This window comes from Astyanax mexicanus, unplaced genomic scaffold (assembly GCF_023375975.1).
Source record: "Astyanax mexicanus isolate ESR-SI-001 unplaced genomic scaffold, AstMex3_surface scaffold_34, whole genome shotgun sequence".
Classification (NCBI taxonomy): domain Eukaryota; kingdom Metazoa; phylum Chordata; class Actinopteri; order Characiformes; family Acestrorhamphidae; genus Astyanax; species Astyanax mexicanus.
The window spans coordinates 4,024,504-4,045,361 of NW_026040044.1; the positions used below are offsets into that span (position 1 = coordinate 4,024,504).

General features: G+C 38.8%; 1 protein-coding gene across 2 annotated transcripts in view; it reads right to left on the reverse strand.

Annotated features, from left to right (window-relative positions):
* LOC125790080 (RNA-binding motif, single-stranded-interacting protein 3-like) overlaps positions 1–20,858 on the reverse strand; it is a 120,860-nt gene that overhangs the window by 38,689 nt on the left and 61,313 nt on the right. The window contains exons 5-10 of one of the 2 annotated variants that reach the window (XM_049473187.1): positions 16,825–16,982; positions 16,233–16,312; positions 5,691–5,794; positions 5,001–5,044; positions 3,279–3,354; positions 2,240–2,290 (exon numbers count right to left, since the gene is read on the reverse strand). In XM_049473187.1, the coding sequence (XP_049329144.1) occupies positions 2,240–2,290; positions 3,279–3,354; positions 5,001–5,044; positions 5,691–5,794; positions 16,233–16,312; positions 16,825–16,982 (513 nt within the window). Of the gene's footprint in view, positions 1–2,239; positions 2,291–3,278; positions 3,376–5,000; positions 5,045–5,690; positions 5,795–16,232; positions 16,313–16,824; positions 16,983–20,858 lie in introns of both variants that reach the window. The other variant, XM_049473186.1, reaches the window with a different exon arrangement.

Genomic DNA, 20,858 nt, shown 5'->3' on the forward strand with positions numbered 1-20,858 from the left:
ATGCTTCCTGTAGTGTATTACAGTCTGTCATTATAGAGCATTATAGAGCGCTCCCTACTCTTCCTGTAGTGTATTACAGTATGTCATTATAGAGCATTATAGAGCGCTCCCTACGCTTCCTGTAGTGCATTACAGTCTGTCAGAATGAGCGTGTTGTGGATCATATGAACATTATAGAGCATTATAGAGCACCCCCTACGCTTCCTGTAGTGTATTACAGTCTGTCAGAATGAGCGTGTTGTGGATCATATGAACATTATAGAGCATTATAGAGCGCCCCCTACGCTTCCTGTAGTGTATTACAGTCTGTCAGAATGAGCGTGTTGTGGATCATATGAACATTATAGAGTATTATAGAGCACCCCCTACACTTCCTGTAGTGTATTACAGTCTGTCAGAATGAGCGTGTTGTGGATCTTATGAGCATTATAGAGCATTATAGAGCGCCCCCTACTCTTCCTGTAGTGTATTATAGTCTGTCAGAATGAGCGTGTTGTGGATCTTATGAGCATTATAGAGCATTATAGAGCGCCCCCTACTCTTCCTGTAGTGTAAAATTGTGTGCAGCTCAAATGTGTGTGTGTGTGTGTGTGAGAGAGTACAGAGACAACAATATCACCTTTCACTTCTCATGCACTCACCTCATAAAAACGTCACACACACTTAACTTGGCTGCCACAAACACACACACACACACGCTTGGCTGACTCCATATTGTCCATCCAATCAGAGCGTCCTCCTGGAGTGATTGGTCAGGGTCAGAATCCCATGAGGTGTGTAAAAATCCCACACACACACTTTTGAGTTTGGAGTTTGTGTGTGTGTGTGTGTGATGAGAATCATGTCTAGATGGATGGATTTTCCCCCTCCCTCTCTCCATCATGCGCACACACACACACACACACACACACACACGTCTGGTTACTGCCCTGTAATGACAAGCTGGGATGATGCCAGTAGATGAGGACAGACTGTGTGTGTGTGTGTGTGTGTGTGTGTGTGCATTGCCACATGGTGGTCCTCATTTATACACTCAGCTCCAGAATTACAGTCTGTTCCTCACAAATGAGCCTACCAACAGTGCACACACACACACACACACACACACACACTCCGAGTTTAAGATTCAAAAAATAAATATACAGGTACAGATAAGCCAACCAATCAGTGCCTACTAACAGCAATGGCACCCAATTAGTACTAATTAGCAGTAATTAGTATTAGTAGCATCAATCAGAACTAGGCAATCAGTTCTCATTAGCAGTAATACTAACCAATCAGAGCTCAGCTGCAGTCAGGCCATCAAATCAGTATCGGCAGCTATAATTCCAACCAATCAGTACGTAGAAGGAGTAATTCTAATGAATCAGTGCTTAGTATCAGTAATACTAAGCAACCAGTCAATGGTATTACAACCAATGATGTAAAATCAGAACTCAGTAGCAATAACTCCAACCAATCAGAACTCAGTAGCAATAACTCCAACAAATCAGAAAATTAGCAATAACTAAAAACAATCAGGACATATTATCAGCACTGCCTACCAATAATTACTCAGTATCAGCAATTCCAGCTAATCAGTTTTCAGTATCAGCAATGCCAATCAATACTTAATAAGTATCAGCAATTCCAGCCAATCAGGACTCAGTATCAGCTATTCTAATCAATCAGTACTCATTATTAGCCTTGCCAACCAATCAGTATTCAGTATAAGGAATGATAAACCAATCAGTATTCAGTATAAGCAATGCTAAACCAATCCGTACTCATTAACTTTAACACTAACAAATTAGTGCTCAGTATTAACAATTCCAACCAATCAGTGCTCAGTATTAACAAAACCAACCCATCAGTACCTGGTATTAACAATTCCAACCAATCAGTACCTGGTATTAACAATTCCAACCAATCAGTACCTGGTATTAACAATTCCAACCAATTAGTGCTCAGTATTAACAAAACCAACCCATTGGTACTTAGTAGCTATAATTCCAACCAATCAGAACTCAGCAACCCCAACTAATTAGAACTAATCAGAAGCAGATTTTCTTAGCCATCAGAACTCAGTAGAAGCATTGCCTTTAATCAGTACAGAAAATCAGCATTTTTTAAATAATTTGTTAAATAAAAATTGTATTTGTTTTGTATGTGTTTTTTCTAAGCTTTTATTTTAAGTTAAATTAAATAGAAATCAGATATAGTTTTATATAGTTTAGAGTTAGAATGGAGGAACACTTACAGTCGGTTGCATAACGTACTGCTGATGGGGCATCCATGATGTGCTCTGGACCTGCAGATACAAACATACACATTTATACCCAGAAACAGGCATTGTGGGTAAAATACTCAGAAACAGGCATTGTGGGTAAGCTGTCTGCACAGAACTGCATTATACTGAATATGTTTACTGTCATTATAGAGTCATTTAGTTTACTCCGGTCTGAAAACAGCCATTTATTCCTCTCATTTTAACCATAATGATTCATAAACCACCATCATCACACCCATAAAACCTGTCTGCTGCAGAAAAGCTGGAATAACTGTCTCAGAGTTCGAGTTCCAGAATTATAAATCAAGCTGTAAATCAATCGCAGCGAATAAACAGACGCTGTGTTCTTTAACCTTTATTTTTTACGTTTCCTCTGCTGAGAAGCATTTGTTGGGCATGTCCAGGTAGCCACACCATTAAAATAGCAATCCACCAAAGTCAGAAACTCTTAAAGGGAATGATGAGCAAGTGACACTCTGATTGGTTTATTTCACATTACACCCAAAATACACCCAAGAATAATTAAGAGTACAAAATTACACCTTTTGCTCGTTTCATGCCGTTCAAGGTGTACTTTTCCCATCGTTACGATAGCAAAGGAACACTGACACGCCGTAAATCAAGCTGCACGGTGCACGGTTGATGGCTATAGATCACTATAAATCACTAAAATAGGTCATATAGTCTCAGATATCCTGTATCCAGTGTTCTTCCCTCACTCTCTCTTTCTTTGCGCTGTTATATATCCAGTATTTCAGAGCTGATGAAGCCGTTTCCTGCAGCAGAGCGGCTCTCTCTGAGCCGTGGACTGAAGGATGGAGATGTGAGAGAGGTGGAGGCTGAAGGTCATGAAGCTGGAGAAGCTTCTAGAACAGCAGGATTAATATCCGCTCAGTTTCTGATCAATCAGCTTACAGCAGCTGTTTAATCAGAGAGAGACACAGTAACCTTCAACAGATTCACTCATCATACACACACTCATCATACACACACACACACAGTTTTATACCTGATATGTGGAGACGGGTGAGGCAGTGATGAAAGGCGTGATGGAGGTTTGGGCGATCATTCTGTTAGAAGAAAAACTGTATGGAGAAGAATAAAACCTAAAAAGAGAGAGAAAGAGAGAGAGAGAGAGAGAGAGAGAGAGAGAGAGAGAGAGAGAGGGAGAAAAGTAGTATTTTTAGACCAATATCAAACACACTGAAACCCTCATCCAGCATCAAACTATAGAAGATCAGGATGTGATTCCTAAACTGTTTGGTTGTTTGGTTTTACAAGCAGTTGAGTGTTGGAGCAAATCGTTGTGTCCAATGAAAAACTTTTATTTCCATTTTTGTGGATTTTAGTTTACTTCATAATTTAAACAGAAAACTCTCCCTTACACTTTGCCAACATTTCTTAATGAACGGATCAATGGAAACACTTAATAAAGACCTGAAATTTGCATTGACTTCCACTGACATTTAAAACATTATTTTCTCTCTCCTGTAAAGTTGCTGTTTTGAAGACACTTGTTTTTCATTGGACAACAATGAAATACAGTATGTGTTTTTTTGGTTGTTTAGCTTTCACAATGTCTGTTTGGTTGGTTTTCTGGTCGTTTAGATGAATATGCATGGAAGTGACTGGTCAATTTTAATATTTGGGTTTTAAGATAGTAGGCTTGGAGGTAATGGGGTGTTTGAATGTCAGAAAATAAGTGTTTTGGTTTGCAGGTGACCAGTAGTATTAGTATTATTACAGGTGACTGGGCTTTTGAGTTTCAGGGCTTGCAGGTGACTGGGTGGTTGGTCTTGCCATTGACTGGTTATTTGGGCAGATGTGCTTCCCATTAACTGAGCAATTTGGGAGGTTGCTCTTGCCATTGACTAATAATTTGGGTAGTTAGGTTTGAAGTTGACTGGGCATTTGGTTGTCTGGGCTTGTAGGTGGCTGGGCATTTGTGTGGTTGGGCTTGCCACTGTCTGGTTCTTGGGGCAGATGGGCATTTCAATTGACTGGACAATTTGGGAGGTTGCGCTTGCTATTGACTGGTTATTTGGGTGGTTGGTGTTGCATGTGACTAGAAATTTGGGCGGTTGGTCTTTTGTGATTAACTTGGCAATTGGGTAGTTGGGTTTGCAGTTGACTAGGTTATTTTGGGTGGTTGGTCTTACCATTGACATTTTAAGCATTTTGGTAGTTAGACTTGAAGTTGACTGGGCATTTGGGTAGTTGGGCTTGCCAATGACTGGTTATTTGGGCAGATGGGCTTTTAGTTGATTGGGCACTTGGGTGGTTGGTCTTGCAGTTGACTGGGCAAGTTGGGAAGTTAGGCTTGTAGGTGGCTTGGCATTTGGGTAGCTGGGCTTCCCATTGGCTGGTTCTTGGGGCAGATGGGCTTTCAATTGATTGAACAATTTGGGTGGTTGGGCTTGCCGATGACTGGGCATTGGGTTGTCTGGGCTTGCAGGTGGCTTTGCATTTGGCTTTCTAGACCAAGGATTTGTGTCTGGGTGTCTTGGTTTGCTGAAAATGGGTGTAATTTGTGTGTTTAGGTATCTGGGCTTGAAGAATTCACTTTGTTGGAGTTTCTCATTTCTAATAGAGGCTAATAGATCTCACTGCTGGAGGAATTTACGTCAACAGGATTTTTATATACATATCGTAAAAAATTTAGGAATGAAACCTGTTTTATTTGTTGCAGCCACAGCATAAATATTAATGTATGTGTGTTTGTGGAGCTTACCCATTCTGCATAGTTGCAGGATCGTATGTTAATGTCACTCCGGTCTGCAACAGAGACGTATACATACTGGAGCTTTACATACAAATGATGTTTATATGACTGAAATAATGTGTATATATTTAAACATTTTCATCATCTTTTCCCTAAAATAAATGAAAAAAAAAACTAATCTCTACATAAAGAAGTAATGAAGTGCTTATAAATATATAATACAACAACTCTTTTCTCTTTTCTTCTCAGTCTTTTTGTTTTGGTTGTTGTTCTCATCCCTCTCTCTCTTTCTCTCTCTCTCTTTCTCTCATTCTGTCTTCCTCCCTCGGAGAATCACTAATCCTCTCTCAGGCTGCTGAACACAGCAGATTTTATCTGCATCCCTACTGCTCTATCTCTCTGTATCTCTATCTATCTCTCTCTCTCTCTCCCTTTCTGCTCTCTCTCTCCTTCTCTCTCTCCTCCTTTGTCTTCCTCCATCCCTTCCTCCTTCCTCCCCGTGGGCATCATCACTCCCATCATGTCAGAAGAGACATGAGAAATAGGTTAAAGATCCCATTAAACAGACTCCAGCTCCACCTCAGTCTATATCATGCAGATTAAATGGACTTTAAAAAGATATTTTACTGGTTTCACTGAGAACGTGGAGATTATTTGAGTTATTTATAAGTTATTTAGATCTTTAAAAGGTTCTCTGACCTCTCCATCTCTGCTCCACGCTCTGCTGTGTGAGTATTTGGTCTGAGTCTGTTTCTTCTTTTGTCCTCCATCAGCAAACTTACACAACAACGGCTCTGGAGGGGCTACAGAAAGAAAGAGAGAGAGAGAGAAAGAGAAAGAGAGAGAGAGAGAGAGAGTGAATAACAGTGTACTGTAATGAGAAAACTAATAAAATACATCCTCTAGGCACTATTAGCATACATAATTATTAGCTGCAATGTACATTTTCCAAAAAACCTAATGCATATTTCGCACTATGTGCATTATGAGTACGGTAAGGAACTAAACACTAGTAAGGAACAGGGGTGTGGCCATGTTTTCCTTCTAATTCAGCAGGTCTCACTGGGTGGCGGTGGCTGAAAATTGTTTTTTGGGTGAGTAAAGAGCTTTCATTTATTTAAAGTTGGCTTAGATTTACAGATTTACACTAAGGCTGGGTGCAGCAGCATTAGCATTAGCAGCTAACCACTAGCGCTACACTAAGGAATCCTGAGTGTTCTGGTAAGCCAGGGTGATATTATCTAGCAGTTGGTCCCATGTAGCTTTAGATTGTGTTAACACAGTAAACATGCAGACTACAGTTCGGTATACTCTCCTCTGAATGGTGAAAGAAGTAGCGCTTATGAACACTTATAAGCGCATCTGTTAACTTGTTAATCTGCATCCACCCATTCCCACTCCATTCCCACACAATCCTGTCCAAATTCCCAGGATTTCCAGTTATTAAAACAGGGCCTGCAGAATAACAGGGATTTTCCATTATGTAATATATGCACACACACTTTCCATAACACATGTTGTCCTAAAGGACCTGAGAGAGACCTTCAGCAGTCTGTGGGAACTTCTATAAAGTCTAATAAAGCTAAAGGGGAAAAGTTGAGTGTTAATTTCCGAGTCTCCAGCCAAACGCTAATCGCATAATAAGTGCAGCTGCCTTAAACACAGACAAACAGTCAGGTGGGTTTTAGAGTTTTAGAGGTGGAAACTTCCAAAATAGCCACAGGAAATGACATCACAATTACACTGGAGCTAACTGGGAGTAATAGTGTCTTCAGACACACATACTAATGTTCTAGTGAACGAATTAGTTACACTGTGTGCACTCATCCTCATAAACTGTATTAAACTGTATACTTTATTTTTCTGACTATTAGGCGCACTGAATTATAATGCACATTATGTGACACTAGTAAGGAACAGGGGTTCCTTACTAGTAACATGGGTATACGGTATACTTTATTTTTCTGACTATTAGGCGCACTGAATTATAATGCACATTATGTGACACTAGTAAGGAACAGGGGTTGCCATGTTTGACTTCTAATTCAGCAGGTAAACCTAAGATAATCTAAGTAAACAAAACTGTAATTCTTATAAAAAAAACTTTCTTTTTTTTACTTAAACGAGTGCTGGATGTTAATCTACACAGATTTCTCTCCTAAAAACGTTATTACTTGGGTGAGTAAAGTGCTTCCATTTATTTTCAGTAAGCTGAAAATTAGTAATTAGTAAGTAAATTCCAGATTTCCAATAAGGCTGGGTGCGGCTACCTTAACTGGTAGTGTTATCAAGATGAACACTGAGTGTTCTGGTAAACCAGGGCAATATTAGCTACCAGTTTGTCCCATGTTGCTTGTTTTAACACAATAAATGCGCAGACTACAGTCCGATAATACTTACCTCTGAACGGATCTAGAGATCTAGAGCTTAGCATAGTTAGCGTGGCTAATGCTAATGCTGCTCCAGCAGTGCTAGCCGGGGGTAGCAGCAGACTACAGGCAGATAATACTCACCTCTAAACAGAAAGAGCTAGCGCATACTGGCCTGGTTAGCATGGCTAATGCTAATGCTGCTTCAGCCTTGGTGCTGGAGAAACTTCACTGAAACTCCTGTATAACTCTGTACTTCAGTGACGTGGCTTTATTGCTCTTTAATACCCGACTGTTAGAAATCATACATAAGGAGCACCAGATTATAAGGAACACTGATTTTTGGGGAAATTAAAGGATGTTAAGTGCACCTTATAGTCTGAAAAATATGGAAGTTGCACCCAGAAGGAATTAAACAACTAGAATGAAACTTGGTAGGTAGTTTGGACATTGTGAGCCATGCTAATGATTCAAGTTTCACGCTTGACTATATATATGGTCTTATTTTGTGTTGGTAGCATATTTGGTAGGTATAAAATATGAAGCCTTGGTGTTAAAAAAGCAGTTCCAACCATTAGAAGAGTTTCAGAGGGGTGGTATTGTAGGGTTCCAGGAAGCAGGACATTCAGTGAGCTGTGATGCTATCCATATATCTTACCATTAGTGCCAATACCATTGGCAGACGGCTGTATGACAAAGGGTTACATGCACATGGACTATTACAAAACTGCCCTTAACACTGTCAACATCGCCAAAGACTGCAGTGGTGTCTTTTCAGACTATCATGGAGTGAAGATCCAGTCACAAGACAATGCTCGTCCACACACTGCTGCCATCTCGAGAGCTTGTGTTGCATTGCCATTAATAAATAAAGGCGCTCTAATCAATCAAACTGATCAGATTGTTGAGACTAAGTAGGGGGTGCTCTAATCGGACTGATCTCCAGTCGACCGCAGCGACATGACCCGACATATAAATAAATAACCAACACATTTCCTATAGATTTTTCAACACACACCAATTTCTGATCAATAGAGCTGAAGAGAAAGGTCTACAGGAACAGCCGGAGTCACCGCAGTGTCCCTACAGAGATCAATACCGATGCAGCAGGAGCACTGTGATCAGGGAGTGGGCTGCTAATTGATTAATGATCAATGTAGACATGTACAGTAATGAGAAGAGTCTCGTCATTGTAGCTGAAGAAGGTCATAGTGACTCTAAGAAGAAGATCAGATTGGATATACTGTAAATATGCACTGCTTAAAGATGGGGAACATATTCTGTTTTATTTGCATATTGTTCTCTGCCATAGGACTCTAGATGACTCCAGAGGACTCTAGATGAATGGGATGGGAAACTCTAGACAGCAGAGATATAACTCTCTAGAACAGAGATGGAACCCTTTAGATAAGAGAAACTGGACACTCTATGCAGCAAAGGTGACACTTTGTGTAAGACAGAGATGATACTGTATAGATAGAGAAGATATGAAGCTCTAGACAGCAGAACTCGAAATCCTTAGATAGTAGAGATGACACTCTCAAGCCACGAGAGATGACTTTCTCTTGATAATCAAGGTAAAACAGTAGAGATTAGACTTAGAACTGTACATAAAAAGAATGGGATACTTTATAGACAGCAGAGATGGGACTCTAGATAACAAAGACAGCAAAAATGTACTCCCTAAGACTCTAGATACAATATAAATTAGATAGTCTCTAGATAGCAGGGATGGGACTCTACATAACAAAGAGGAGGATCTAATGGTATTGGCATTTCCTAGACAGCAAAGATGGAACTCTATAGATATTAGAGATAGAACAGTGTCAAGTGAAATTGAACTCTCTAGATAACAGAAACAGGACCTTCTGTCCAGCAACCATAACACTCTATACAGGACAAATGGGACTCTCAAGATAACAGAGATACTACTGCCTAGATGGAGAAGATGTGATACTCTAGACAGCAGAGATGGGATTCTTTAGATAATAGAGATGACACTCTTCAGGCAGCAGAGATGACTCTTGATAATCGAGGTGGAACAGCAGAGATTAGACTTAAAACTGTAGATATTTGTTTTTGGAATACCCTTCTAGACAGCAGTCTAGAAAGTGTCCTATATCTGACACTCTAAATGCAAAATAGGATGCTCTCCCAGGACACCAGAGATAGGACACTGTCTAGACAGCAGAAAATAGACTCCATAGGACCCTAGATAACAGTATTGTGTCTCCCCAGAGAGCAGAGCTGGAACTCTGTAGATAGTAGAGTTGGAACAGTGTAGTCAAGAGAGATAGCACTCTAACAAAATAGAGAAATAAGTTTAGATAACAGAAATACTCTATTGGCAGGATCATTGTCAATCTTTAGAAAGCAGCAACAAGGCAGTCTAGAAACCAGAGATATGAGTCTTTAGATAGTATAGATGACTCTCTCTAGGCAGTAGAGATGGGACAGTTGAGGTTAAGAGAGATGGCACTCTAGAGAATGGAAATAAGACACTCAAGAGAGCAGAGATGACACTCTCTTGGCAGGATAATTGTCAAGCTTTAGATAGCAGACATAAGACCATCTAGAAAGCAGAGTTTTGTGTCTTTAGATGATAATCCAGAAGGAACAGTAGAGATTAAAACTGAAAATAAAATAAATGAGATACACTCAGCAGAGATGGGATTTTAGATAACAAAAAGGAGTCTGCCTAGGAAGAAGATAGCAAAGGTGACACTCTATATAGGATGGATGGGATTCTCAAGATAACAGAGATGATACTGTCTAAGAGAAGATATGACACTCTCTAGACATCAGAAATGGAACTCTATAGATTGCAGAGATGGAACAGAATTTGGAATATTTAGATAGTAGAGATGACTCTCTCTAGACAGCAGTGATAGGACACTGTCTAGACAGCAGAAAATAGACTCCATAGAACACTAGATAGTATTGGGAATCCCTAGACAGCAAAGATGGAACTGTATAGCTAACAGAGATAGGACAGTATAGTCTCAAAAGATGGCACTCTAGAAAACTGAGATGGAACTCCCTAGATAACAGAAACTGGACCTGCTGGATGGAAAATGTAACACTCTATATAGAACAGTTGGGACTCCAAGATTATAGTGTTTAAATAGAGAACATATGACACTCTCTTGATTGCAGAATTTGGATTCTTTAGATACTGTAGCAGATATAACACAACTAGACGGCACTCTAGATAGTAGAGATGAATATCTCTTTATAATGGGGTTGGAATAGTAGACATTAGACTTAGAACTGAACATAAAAGGAAGCGGATACTATCTATACAGCAGAGATGGGAAAGTGTAGCAAAGTTAAGATGAAACTCTCTAGATAAAAGAAATGGGACACTCAAGAAATCAGAGAAGACACTTTCGGGACAGGATAATTGTCAATATTTATATAGCAGACATAATACTATATAGAAAGCAGAGATAGGGGTCTTTAGATAATAGAGATGGGACTTTCTATTAAACTAAAAAAATAGATAATCTCTAGATAGCAGAGAAGGGACTCTAGATAATGAAGAGGAGGATCTCCCTAGATAGCATAGATGGGACATTATCTAGACAGCAGTAAATAGACTCCATAAGACTCTAGATAACAGCATTGAGACTCCTCAGACAGCAAAGGTGGTAATCTATAGACAGCAGAGATGGGAAAGTGTAGTAAAGATGTGATGGTACTCTACGTCTCTCAAGATAACAGATATGATACTGTTTAGATAGCGAATATATGACACTATAGACAGCAGAAATTGGAATCTTTTGATGGTAGAGATGATACTGTCTAGACATTGTAATCAAGAGAGATGGTACTCTAGAGAACAGAGATGGGACACTCAAGACAGCAAAGATGAAAGGATAATTGTCAATCTTTAGATAGCAGACACACAGAAAATCTAGAAAGCAGAGATGGGACTCTTTAGATAGTAGAGATGACACTCTCTAGGCAGTAGAGATGCGACTCTAGATAACAAAGAGAAGAATCTCCCTAGGCAGAAGATTGCAAAGGTGACACTCTATATAGGACGAAGGGGACTCTTAAGATAACAGAGATGATACTGTCTAGATGGAGAAGAGATGACACTCTTTTGACAACAGAAATTAGAATCTCTAGACAGTAGAGATGACTCTCTCTTTTGATAATCGAGGAACAGTTGAGATTAGACTTAGATCTGAACATTAAAGAAACAGTATACTCTCTAGACAGCAGAGATGAGACTTTAGATAAGAAAGATGAGACTCTTTAGAGACAGCAGAGATGGAGTGATGAGAAGGTTAAATCTGGATGTTGTTATTTGGTTGGACAGCTCTGTGTCTGATGGTTGAGTCTGTTGTATTTTGTGATCAGTGTGGGTGAACGGAGACTGTCATACAGAAACAATAGTGTGATTTTCTCTCTCTCTCTCTCTCTCTCTCTCTCTCTCTCTCTCTCTCTCTCAGGCTGTCGGTTTGACAGGTGTTTTATATTCTCCATCACAGTGGAAAGTCTAAGCTAAACAGTATGTATGCAGGGTTATCTCCCTCTGTTTCTCTCATGAATACTGAGTGCTGTTAAAGCCTCACTCTGCACACGTCTCACTCTGCAGTCTATAGGGAGCTGATTTACCCTGAATTTTACACTTTCATTCTATCAGTACTTATAATGTAACATTATTTTTTATTATTTTATACTTCATACTTAAAAGGCAGTTATTTTCAGACCAAGATTAGGTCTAAATTCCTAATACATAGATTTCCTTTTGGAGAGTGGCTGTTGCTACTACAATTTAACTCAAGACTAAGCTCTGTCCTTGACTCTGAAACTGAAAATGGACCAAAACATTTTTCTATTTGGACTTCATTTTATATACACACTAATTCTACTGCTATTATTTTCCCCAATGTGGATGTGGGCAGAGGGGGCAACCGCCCCTGCTTTTGCCCCCTTGATTGAAAAATGTCAAAAAATGTCCTGTAAGGTGGCAAAACGAGACAATAGGCCATATTTTACACATCTATAGACAAGCTGTCAACCATGCAGTTTGACAAAGGCATGTCCTTACTTTTGTAACAACTAAATTCTAGTTTATTCCATTAGCAGATTTCCTGACAACAACTTTTTTTTCCTGAATTAAGCAAAAATATCTGCCAATACAGTATAATACAGCACATTTAGTAGATCAAAACACATAAAACAAGTACAAGAAAGTCAGAAATAAGCTATTATTGTCACCCTGGCCAGACACATGACAGACACATGCAGATACAAAACACACAGTTTATTAATAAAGCAGAAAGGCTTATAGGAGTAGTATGGGACAGGCAGGGTCAGTAACAATATGGCGGCAAATGTAATCAACGTACCAGAGAGAGTAGTCAGGCAAAACAGGGTGAAACAAAGTAAAATTAGCAAAGAGAGGGCTACGGCAAAAGTAGTTCAATATGCGAAAATAGTTCAGCTACAAAATAAACAAAAACTCGGCAGGGAACAGAGCAAACAGAGGGGTATTTATAATAGACAGGCCAGGTGAAAACAATCAGTATCTGGAAGAGCATGATGCTGAGTCAGGGAAGTCCAGTGTGAGTGCATTCTGGGAAGTGGAGTCTTTGTTGTGTAGTTCAGAGTTGAGAACAGGCAGACTGACAGCATTAGGACTGATAATTGTTTTTATAATATGACTGTAATAATCACAAAATTTAGAATTAATTATTGTCTACATTAAACTACATTTAAGGATATTTCTTCCTTTAGATTAAACAATCATTATTTTGCAGTGCTTCTGAGGAGTTTATCTGATGTTAAATTTGTGAAGTTTATTAAATGATGCTGAGATATTCAGTCTATTAAATTCATGTAAACCCGAAGGCAATATTACGCTTGTCAGAAAGCAACAAACGAGGCGGACTCTGAGCGGAACAGATGGAAACAGGAAGAGCTGATGCAGGAACATCGTGACTCGTATCTGGAGTAAGTGGTCCTCCAGGAGAACACACAGTAAAACTGACGACAGCAAACCGGCGCTCATTCATCAGCCCGGGAACGCCGTTCACAAAACAACAATTCAACACTACAATAACAGCTTATAAACAGCTGAACATACAGCTACACTCAGAGTATAGAGTGTAGAGACGAGCTACTGAAGTGGGACAATTCTGTAGAGATGATGAAACAGTCTATAGGGCTTGATTTAGGGCATTTTAGAGAGTCTTTGCTATCATAACGACGGGAAAAGTACACCTTGTGTTGCCCAATATGTTCACTGACCTCAAAACTTTGATTGTAATCAATTACCTAAGATTTTTTTTTAATTTAAGATGTGCAGTACTGCAGTGTAGTTGGTTTGGCCTCAACTAGGGTTCAACATTACCTTTTAACAAGAAGCTTAATAATGCTAGTTAAGGTGATTTACTTGTGGTTTGCTATGGTTTATGGTGCAATTCAATATTTATTTTTCAGCTGACTTAAAAATCCCATTAAGGAGAACAATTTATTCCCATTTTCTCCACAATTTCCAAGGACAATTACACAACCCACTTGTTAGGACTCCTCCAACACCAGGAGGGTGAAGAGTAGCACATGCCTCCTCTGATACATGCGAAGCCAGACTCTGCCTTTTTTGAGCTGCTGCTGATGCAGCATTACCGAGTAGCATCACAGCGCTAACACTCAGAGGAAAGCGCAAAGACTCGGTTCTGATACATCAGCTCACAGACGCCTTGTGCTGATCCACATCACCCTAGGAGTGATGAGGGGAAAGAGCCATCTACGAGCAAGGTAATGGCAAGCTGCATGAACAGCATTCGAACTGGCGATCTCCCACTCGTAGTAGGAGCAGCATTTTTGACCGCTGGTCCACTCGACACCCCCCAAGGAGAAAGATTTTAAGCTTTAAAAACATGGTAAAAATGTGTAGTTTAACCACAGTTCCACCTCCAAGCTCCACCTCCTAACTCCACCTCCTAACTTCACCCGAAACACATTTACCGAAAAACTACTCAGACAGTCCTCACAATCTCACACTGCTAGATATGGTTCTGTTATGGTTCTTATTGTGTCTCCTTTGTTTTAGAGGACAGAGGGCTTTATTTTAGCGATGTTTAGTCGGTGTGTCTTTGCTCTCGTAATGACAGGAAAAGTACACCTTGCACGTCTCGAAAAACACAAAACGCATGTACTAATTCTCTTAATTAATCATGGGTGTGGTTAATAGTGGGCGCCATTCTCTTTAAGAGGTAGGTAAGCTCTTACTTTGGAGTGGCCTTATCTTAACAGCTCAACGTTTTTAGGTGTCTCAGCAGAGGAAACTCATGTATGGCTAAGATGGATTGCTGACTGTTGTCAGGGTTTTAATCAGTCAGTGGCGCACCTGTATTTCCTGCTGCCAAGGTGAAAACATAGAAGGAATTTACCTGAACACACCTCACTTCCAGACCATCATGCTATTTTAACGAAAATAGACTGTTGATGGGGTATAAGATAACAATAAGCATCGTGACGCGCCCTGCTCAGAGTGTACGATAAGACCTAGAGTGTCATTTCTACAAGCTTTTCTTTGACTGCTACACAATTTCTGTACATAACGCCCTGAATTACAATTCAACATCTCTCTCTTTCTCTCTCTCTTTCTCTTTTTCTCATGCATATACATCCTCTCTCTCTCTCTCTCTCTCAAATCCATCCATCATCTGCTCTGAGGAAGTGCTGACTGGCTGCTTTTGCTGTTCTCCTGCTCTCCCACGTTCTCTCAGCTCGTTTCCTGAAGGCTCTCGGAACTGTAATGCAGGTGAACGGGATTCTGGGTAAAGATCACTCTGCTGTAAAGGCTGGAGTGTGTGAACAGCAGGCTTTTCTCACAGCTTTTACAGCAGAAGAGTGAGAAGAGCTGCTAATGCAGGCTTTTATAGAAGGATAGAAGAGGTAGAGCATGGTAGAGTGGTCCAATATTGGAAAATATTACTAATAGTCTATTAGTGGTTGGGTGCCGGTGCCTGACTTCCCTGGATCAGACCTTAAAACTATTATTGGTACCACTTTAAAATAAGACTACCCTTATGAAGGGTTTATAAATGGTTTATTAATTAGATTATTAATTATTATTAATCAGGTTGTACATGCCTTAAAGCCATTGATTATCAGTTGAACAGGCAACAGTAATCTGTTGTTTGCTTAGTCATTTATTTCAGGCATTTAATTTATAGTAAATTTTTATGTTAAATATTTTAATATGACAGGTTTTATTCTGATTGATGTAAAAACAAAGGAATAAATGATCGTGGAATCAATATTTAACACATTTTTAGTTCACTGTTGCCATTGCTTTTTATGTGTATGTATAAATGTATTAACTACTTATTAATGGGTTTTTAAAGTTTTTTGCAACCTAATTAATAGCCATTTATAACCCCTCTATAAAGATAGTCTTATTTTAAAGTGGTACCCTATTATTTACAATGCAAAAAAAAAAAAAACAGTTTTATATTTTGATTCTTATGTTCTTAGTTCATTATTATTCATTTAATCATATCTTACCATTCTTATCATTTTACTTTACTTTTACTAATATACTTCTCTTTTTTATATTTAAAAATGTGTTTACTTTTTGTGTGTCAGTTTGTTATTATGGTCTTTTAGAATTTTCTATTTTACATATATATATATATTTTATTCATATATATTAAACACATATATATATAAATTATTTTATTTATTATGTTTTTTTCTTTTTTTCTTAAATGTTTCAAGTCCCTTTTATATTGTAAATGCTGTGCAACATTTTGTATGAAATTTATTTGTGATTTTATTTTTACATTTTATTTTTTTTACGGTGGTAAAATATTACTAAGGAAAGTTAGGAATCAGACAGGGATCATACCTGGAATTGCTGGTGGTGTTTTCAGATATTTGCCATTAAAATGCTGAATAACTACTTCACACTTTTCCGTAGACTCCATCCTGAAAAACAACAGTACAAAAACATCATGCAACATGTATACTACTCATACCATGTCCCATAATGCAGTAATCTCTTTACAGATTACAGCTATTGAAAAAAACAAGAGAGCACATAAAAATGATGAGTTTCTTTGATTTTACCGAATTAAAAACCTCTGGAATATAATCAAGAGGAAGATGGATGATCACAAACCATCAAACCACCAAACTGAAACTGCTTGAATTTCTGCACCAGGAGTAAAGCAGCATAAAGTTATCCAAAAGCAGTGTGTAAGACTGGTGGAGGAGAACATGATGCCAAAGATGCATGAAAACTGTGATTAAAAACCAGGGTTATTCCACCAAATATTGATTTCTGAACTCTTTTTCAGCACAGAACAGCATTCTACTTCTACACCGATAGCTCAGACTGTGTGTGTGTGTGTGTGTGTGTGTGTCAGCTGGTGTTGTCAGCTGTAACTAACTCAGTCCGGCTGTAATTGTCTCTGATAGCGCTAATAAGAGTGGTTTACCTGGCGAATCCGACTCCCCGACTGACCCCGTTAGCGTCCCGCAGGATCCGTGTGGAGATCACATGACCAAACGGCTTCAGCATCCCCTCCAGATCCTGCTCATCCATCCCCACCGGCAGATTAGAGATATACAGATTAGTGGGGTCCTGCTCCTGCTGCTGCAGAGAGAGAGAGAGAGAGACAGAGAGAGAGAGAGAGAGAGAGAGAGAACGAGAGACAGAGAGAGATAGAGAGAGATCGAGAATTAGCATCAACTATCAGATTTTAGAGATTAGTGATGTATTTCTCTTAAACTGTGAGCAGAAAAGTTTTACAGGCTCCTCCAGAATCCAGAAAAACAACATCACCTCACACATAAGCTAGTGTTACTCATAGAATAATATTCATTAACCCTCTGTGTAGCATCAGAAAGAAGAGAAGAGATGAGAAATAGAAGAGAAGTGGAAAGAAAAGATAAAAACAAGACAAAGAAAATAAATAAGATGGGCAGATACGAGAAAATAGGAAAAGAGAAAAGACAAGATGATAAAATAAGAGACAAGTTGAGAAGAAAAGTGATGATGAAGAAAATAAATGAGACAAGACAAAAAGAGATGAGAAGTGGAAGGAAAAGATGAGACAAGACAAATAAAAGATGAGAAGAGAGGAGACAAGATGAAAAGATAAGAGACAAGGTGAGAGAAGAAGAGAAGAGAAGACAATGAATGAGACAAGACAAAAACAGATGAGAAGTGGAAAGAAAAGATGAGACAAAATGAAGAAAAGAAAAGGAATGAGATGAGAAGATGTTATACAAGGTGAAAAGAGAAGATACAAGATGATAAGGAAAGAGAAAATAAATATAGAAGAGATGAAATAAGAAAGGACCAGAAGAGATAAGAAGTGGAGAGAAACAATGAAACAAGACAAAGAAAAGTAATGAGATGAAAAGAGGTGAAACAAGACAACAAGAAAAGAGAACAGATTATAAGAGAAGAGAATAGATGAGAAGAGAAGATTAAGAGAAAAAAAGTAAAAATAACAAGTAAAATAGAAGAAAAGCGATAAGACAAGATGAGAAGAGAAGATATGAGAAAACAAAGAAAATAATGAGAAATGATGAGACAAGATGAACAGAGACGAGACAAGATGACAAGAGGTGAGAACAGATGAGATGGGAAAAGAAGAGAACAGATGAACCGATAAGAGAAATAAAAATAAAGTGATGTAATAAGGTGAGAATAGATGAGATGAGACGAGATGTAACGACAAGATAATAGAAACAGAAGTGAAAAGAGATCAGAAAAGAAGAATAGAAAATTGATTAGACAAGATGAGAAATCAAAGAAAAGAAAATAAATTAGAGAAAAGAAAATAAATTAGAGATAAGAAAATAAATTAGAAGAGGTGAGACGATATGAGACCAGATGAAAAAGAGGAGAGGGGAAAAGAAGAAAACTGAAGAAAACAAGTGAAAAGAGAAATAGAAGAAAACTGATGAGATAAGGTGAAAACAAATGAGACATGTTGAGACGATATGAGAGGAAAAGATATGAGGAACAAGTGAAAAGAGATGAGAAAAGGAGAGATAAGAAGAGGAGAAAAAAGACGATATGAGAAGAAAGATGATACAAGAAGAATAAAAAGAGATGAGACAATATGAAAAGAGAAGAGACAAGATGAGAAGTGAAGAGAACAAGGGAGATGAGAAAAGAAACAGAAGAAAAGAGATGGGATAAGACAAGAAATAAAAGAAAAAGAGATGAGACAAGAAGAGAAGACAAAGAAAATAAATGAGAAGGGGTGAGAAAGGATGAACAGAAAAGAGACAAGATGAGAAGAGAACAGATGAAAATAGATTAGAAGAGAAATATAAGAAAAGAAATGAGAGAAATTGAAAAGAGGTGAGAAGACAAGATAATATAATTAAGTGAAATAGACAAAAAGATGAGAAGAGGAGAGAAAAGAAGATATGAGAAGAAAAGAGATGATATGAGAACATGTGAGATGTAATATATGGCCCGTCTATGCTTTAACACACACACACACACACACACACACACTCTCACACACACACACACACACTCAGCCTGCAGCTGTATGTGGAGCACATTCTTCTACACAGGAGAGCAGATGAAGGACACAAACACTGCACTCCTCCCTCAGGGAGATCCACACTGAGGTAACCACACAGATACAGGAGATACTGAGATCCACACTGATGAGCCGTTACCATGGTACTGTACGTTACTGTTACCGCAGCAACAGCAGATAGTCCTCCACCCGACTCTCAGCATCTCTCAAACACACTACATACACACCACAGACCTGAGCTGCCACTGACTACAGGTACAGCACCAACCATACAACCCCGAGCCATGATACACCCTTCACCATGTTTCACAGATGAGCTGATGAGCTTTAGACTGTATCTCATACTGATACAGGCTAACCAGGACAAAATTCTTCTTTTAAATACTTTTATCAAACTTTGGAAATCTGGTTATTCTGTTTATTGGTGTTTTTCATGCAGTGTATCTTCTACAGATAACGAAATCTCAGACAATAGACATTTTTCTGAACATTAGTGAGGATTCTAACAGTGCATTTTTGCTTCTTAATCAATTTTTACACACTTTTGCAGATTTTATTAAATCTGTGGTTTTATTCCTATTTTTTTATTATAATATATTATTTAACTTTCAGTTATAACACATTTCTCCCTTTCTGTCAATGTACAATCTCCGCTCCAGAACTACAACCCCAGCATGCATTTGACAACACTCACTGCTTGACCTACATCAGGTGAAAACCCCTGTAGAATTGCTCAGTAGACCCTGTTCAACTGAAGAGTCAAACTGAGCATGTGCAGTAATGCAGAGTACTTGAGTACTTCTGCTAAAATCCTCTTTTTTTTGTTGTTTGTGAAATACAGCAGGTCTCTCTGAGTTGTTTATGATGCTGCACATAATGAAATTCTTCCTCTTCCTCATTCTCTGCAGCAGCTAGTAAAAGAAAATAATCTGAAAAACGAGTCGATCAGGAAAAGCACCGTGTCTACATCAACCCGTGAATTAGTATTCATGGCCCCGCCCACATCGGCTCAGGACCACCCACAGGCAGAGCTGAAGTCGGACGGCGACGCAGTCTCGCCAGATAGAAGCTAAATAACAGAGCTAGGAACAGCATGCAGTTCATTCCTGTGTTATTTGTGCGAATAACACATCAGTGTTTATATACTTTACCCAGTAATTCAGAGCTAAGAAACAAATGGTTAGAATTAGTCTATGAAGGAAAAACACCACCAGCCAAGTACAATTGAGATAGGTAGGTGTTTAGATGTTTACAACAGTTCTGTTTACACTAGTTAAAAGTAAAAATTCACCCCAGGGTTTTATTCCATAGGAGGTTTAAATAGGATCTCCGGTGGATTTGGTGTTTTACGGAGACTCTAAGACTGGGTCAGTGGCTGAACTGCACTTAGCATTATTATACATGTTGTAAAGTAACATATAACACTGCAAAGACTGTGTCTTTATTTTGAAATGTCTGCCTTGCTTGTGTTGCAGTGCTGTTAGCCAATCAGAGGCGATATGTTTGCATGTATGAATATTCATAAGGAAGAGCTGAAATCCTATCGTTTCCTACCCTAGCGTGAGAGAGAGAGAGAAATAGATAGAGAGAGAGAGAGAGAGAGAGAGAGAGAGATAAAAGGATGGGGGGTCAGGGTCTCGACTGTCAGTTTAATATCCTTTAACACCGATCCTCACACACACACACACACACACACACACTGATATACACACACGCTCCACTGCTACTGTGTAAATCACACAGTAATAGAGGCCTGTGTGTATATCAGTGTGTGTGTGTGTGTGTGTGTGTGTGTGTTCATTCACACACCAGTGCTTTCCTAAGTGTCTGGTTTGAGGACTCTGCTGGCACACACACACATACACTCACACACACACACACACACTCATAAATATCCTTTAATAGCAAGAGAGAGAGTTTGTATAGAAATGGCTATGGTGCTGCCACTATATTCGGGAGAT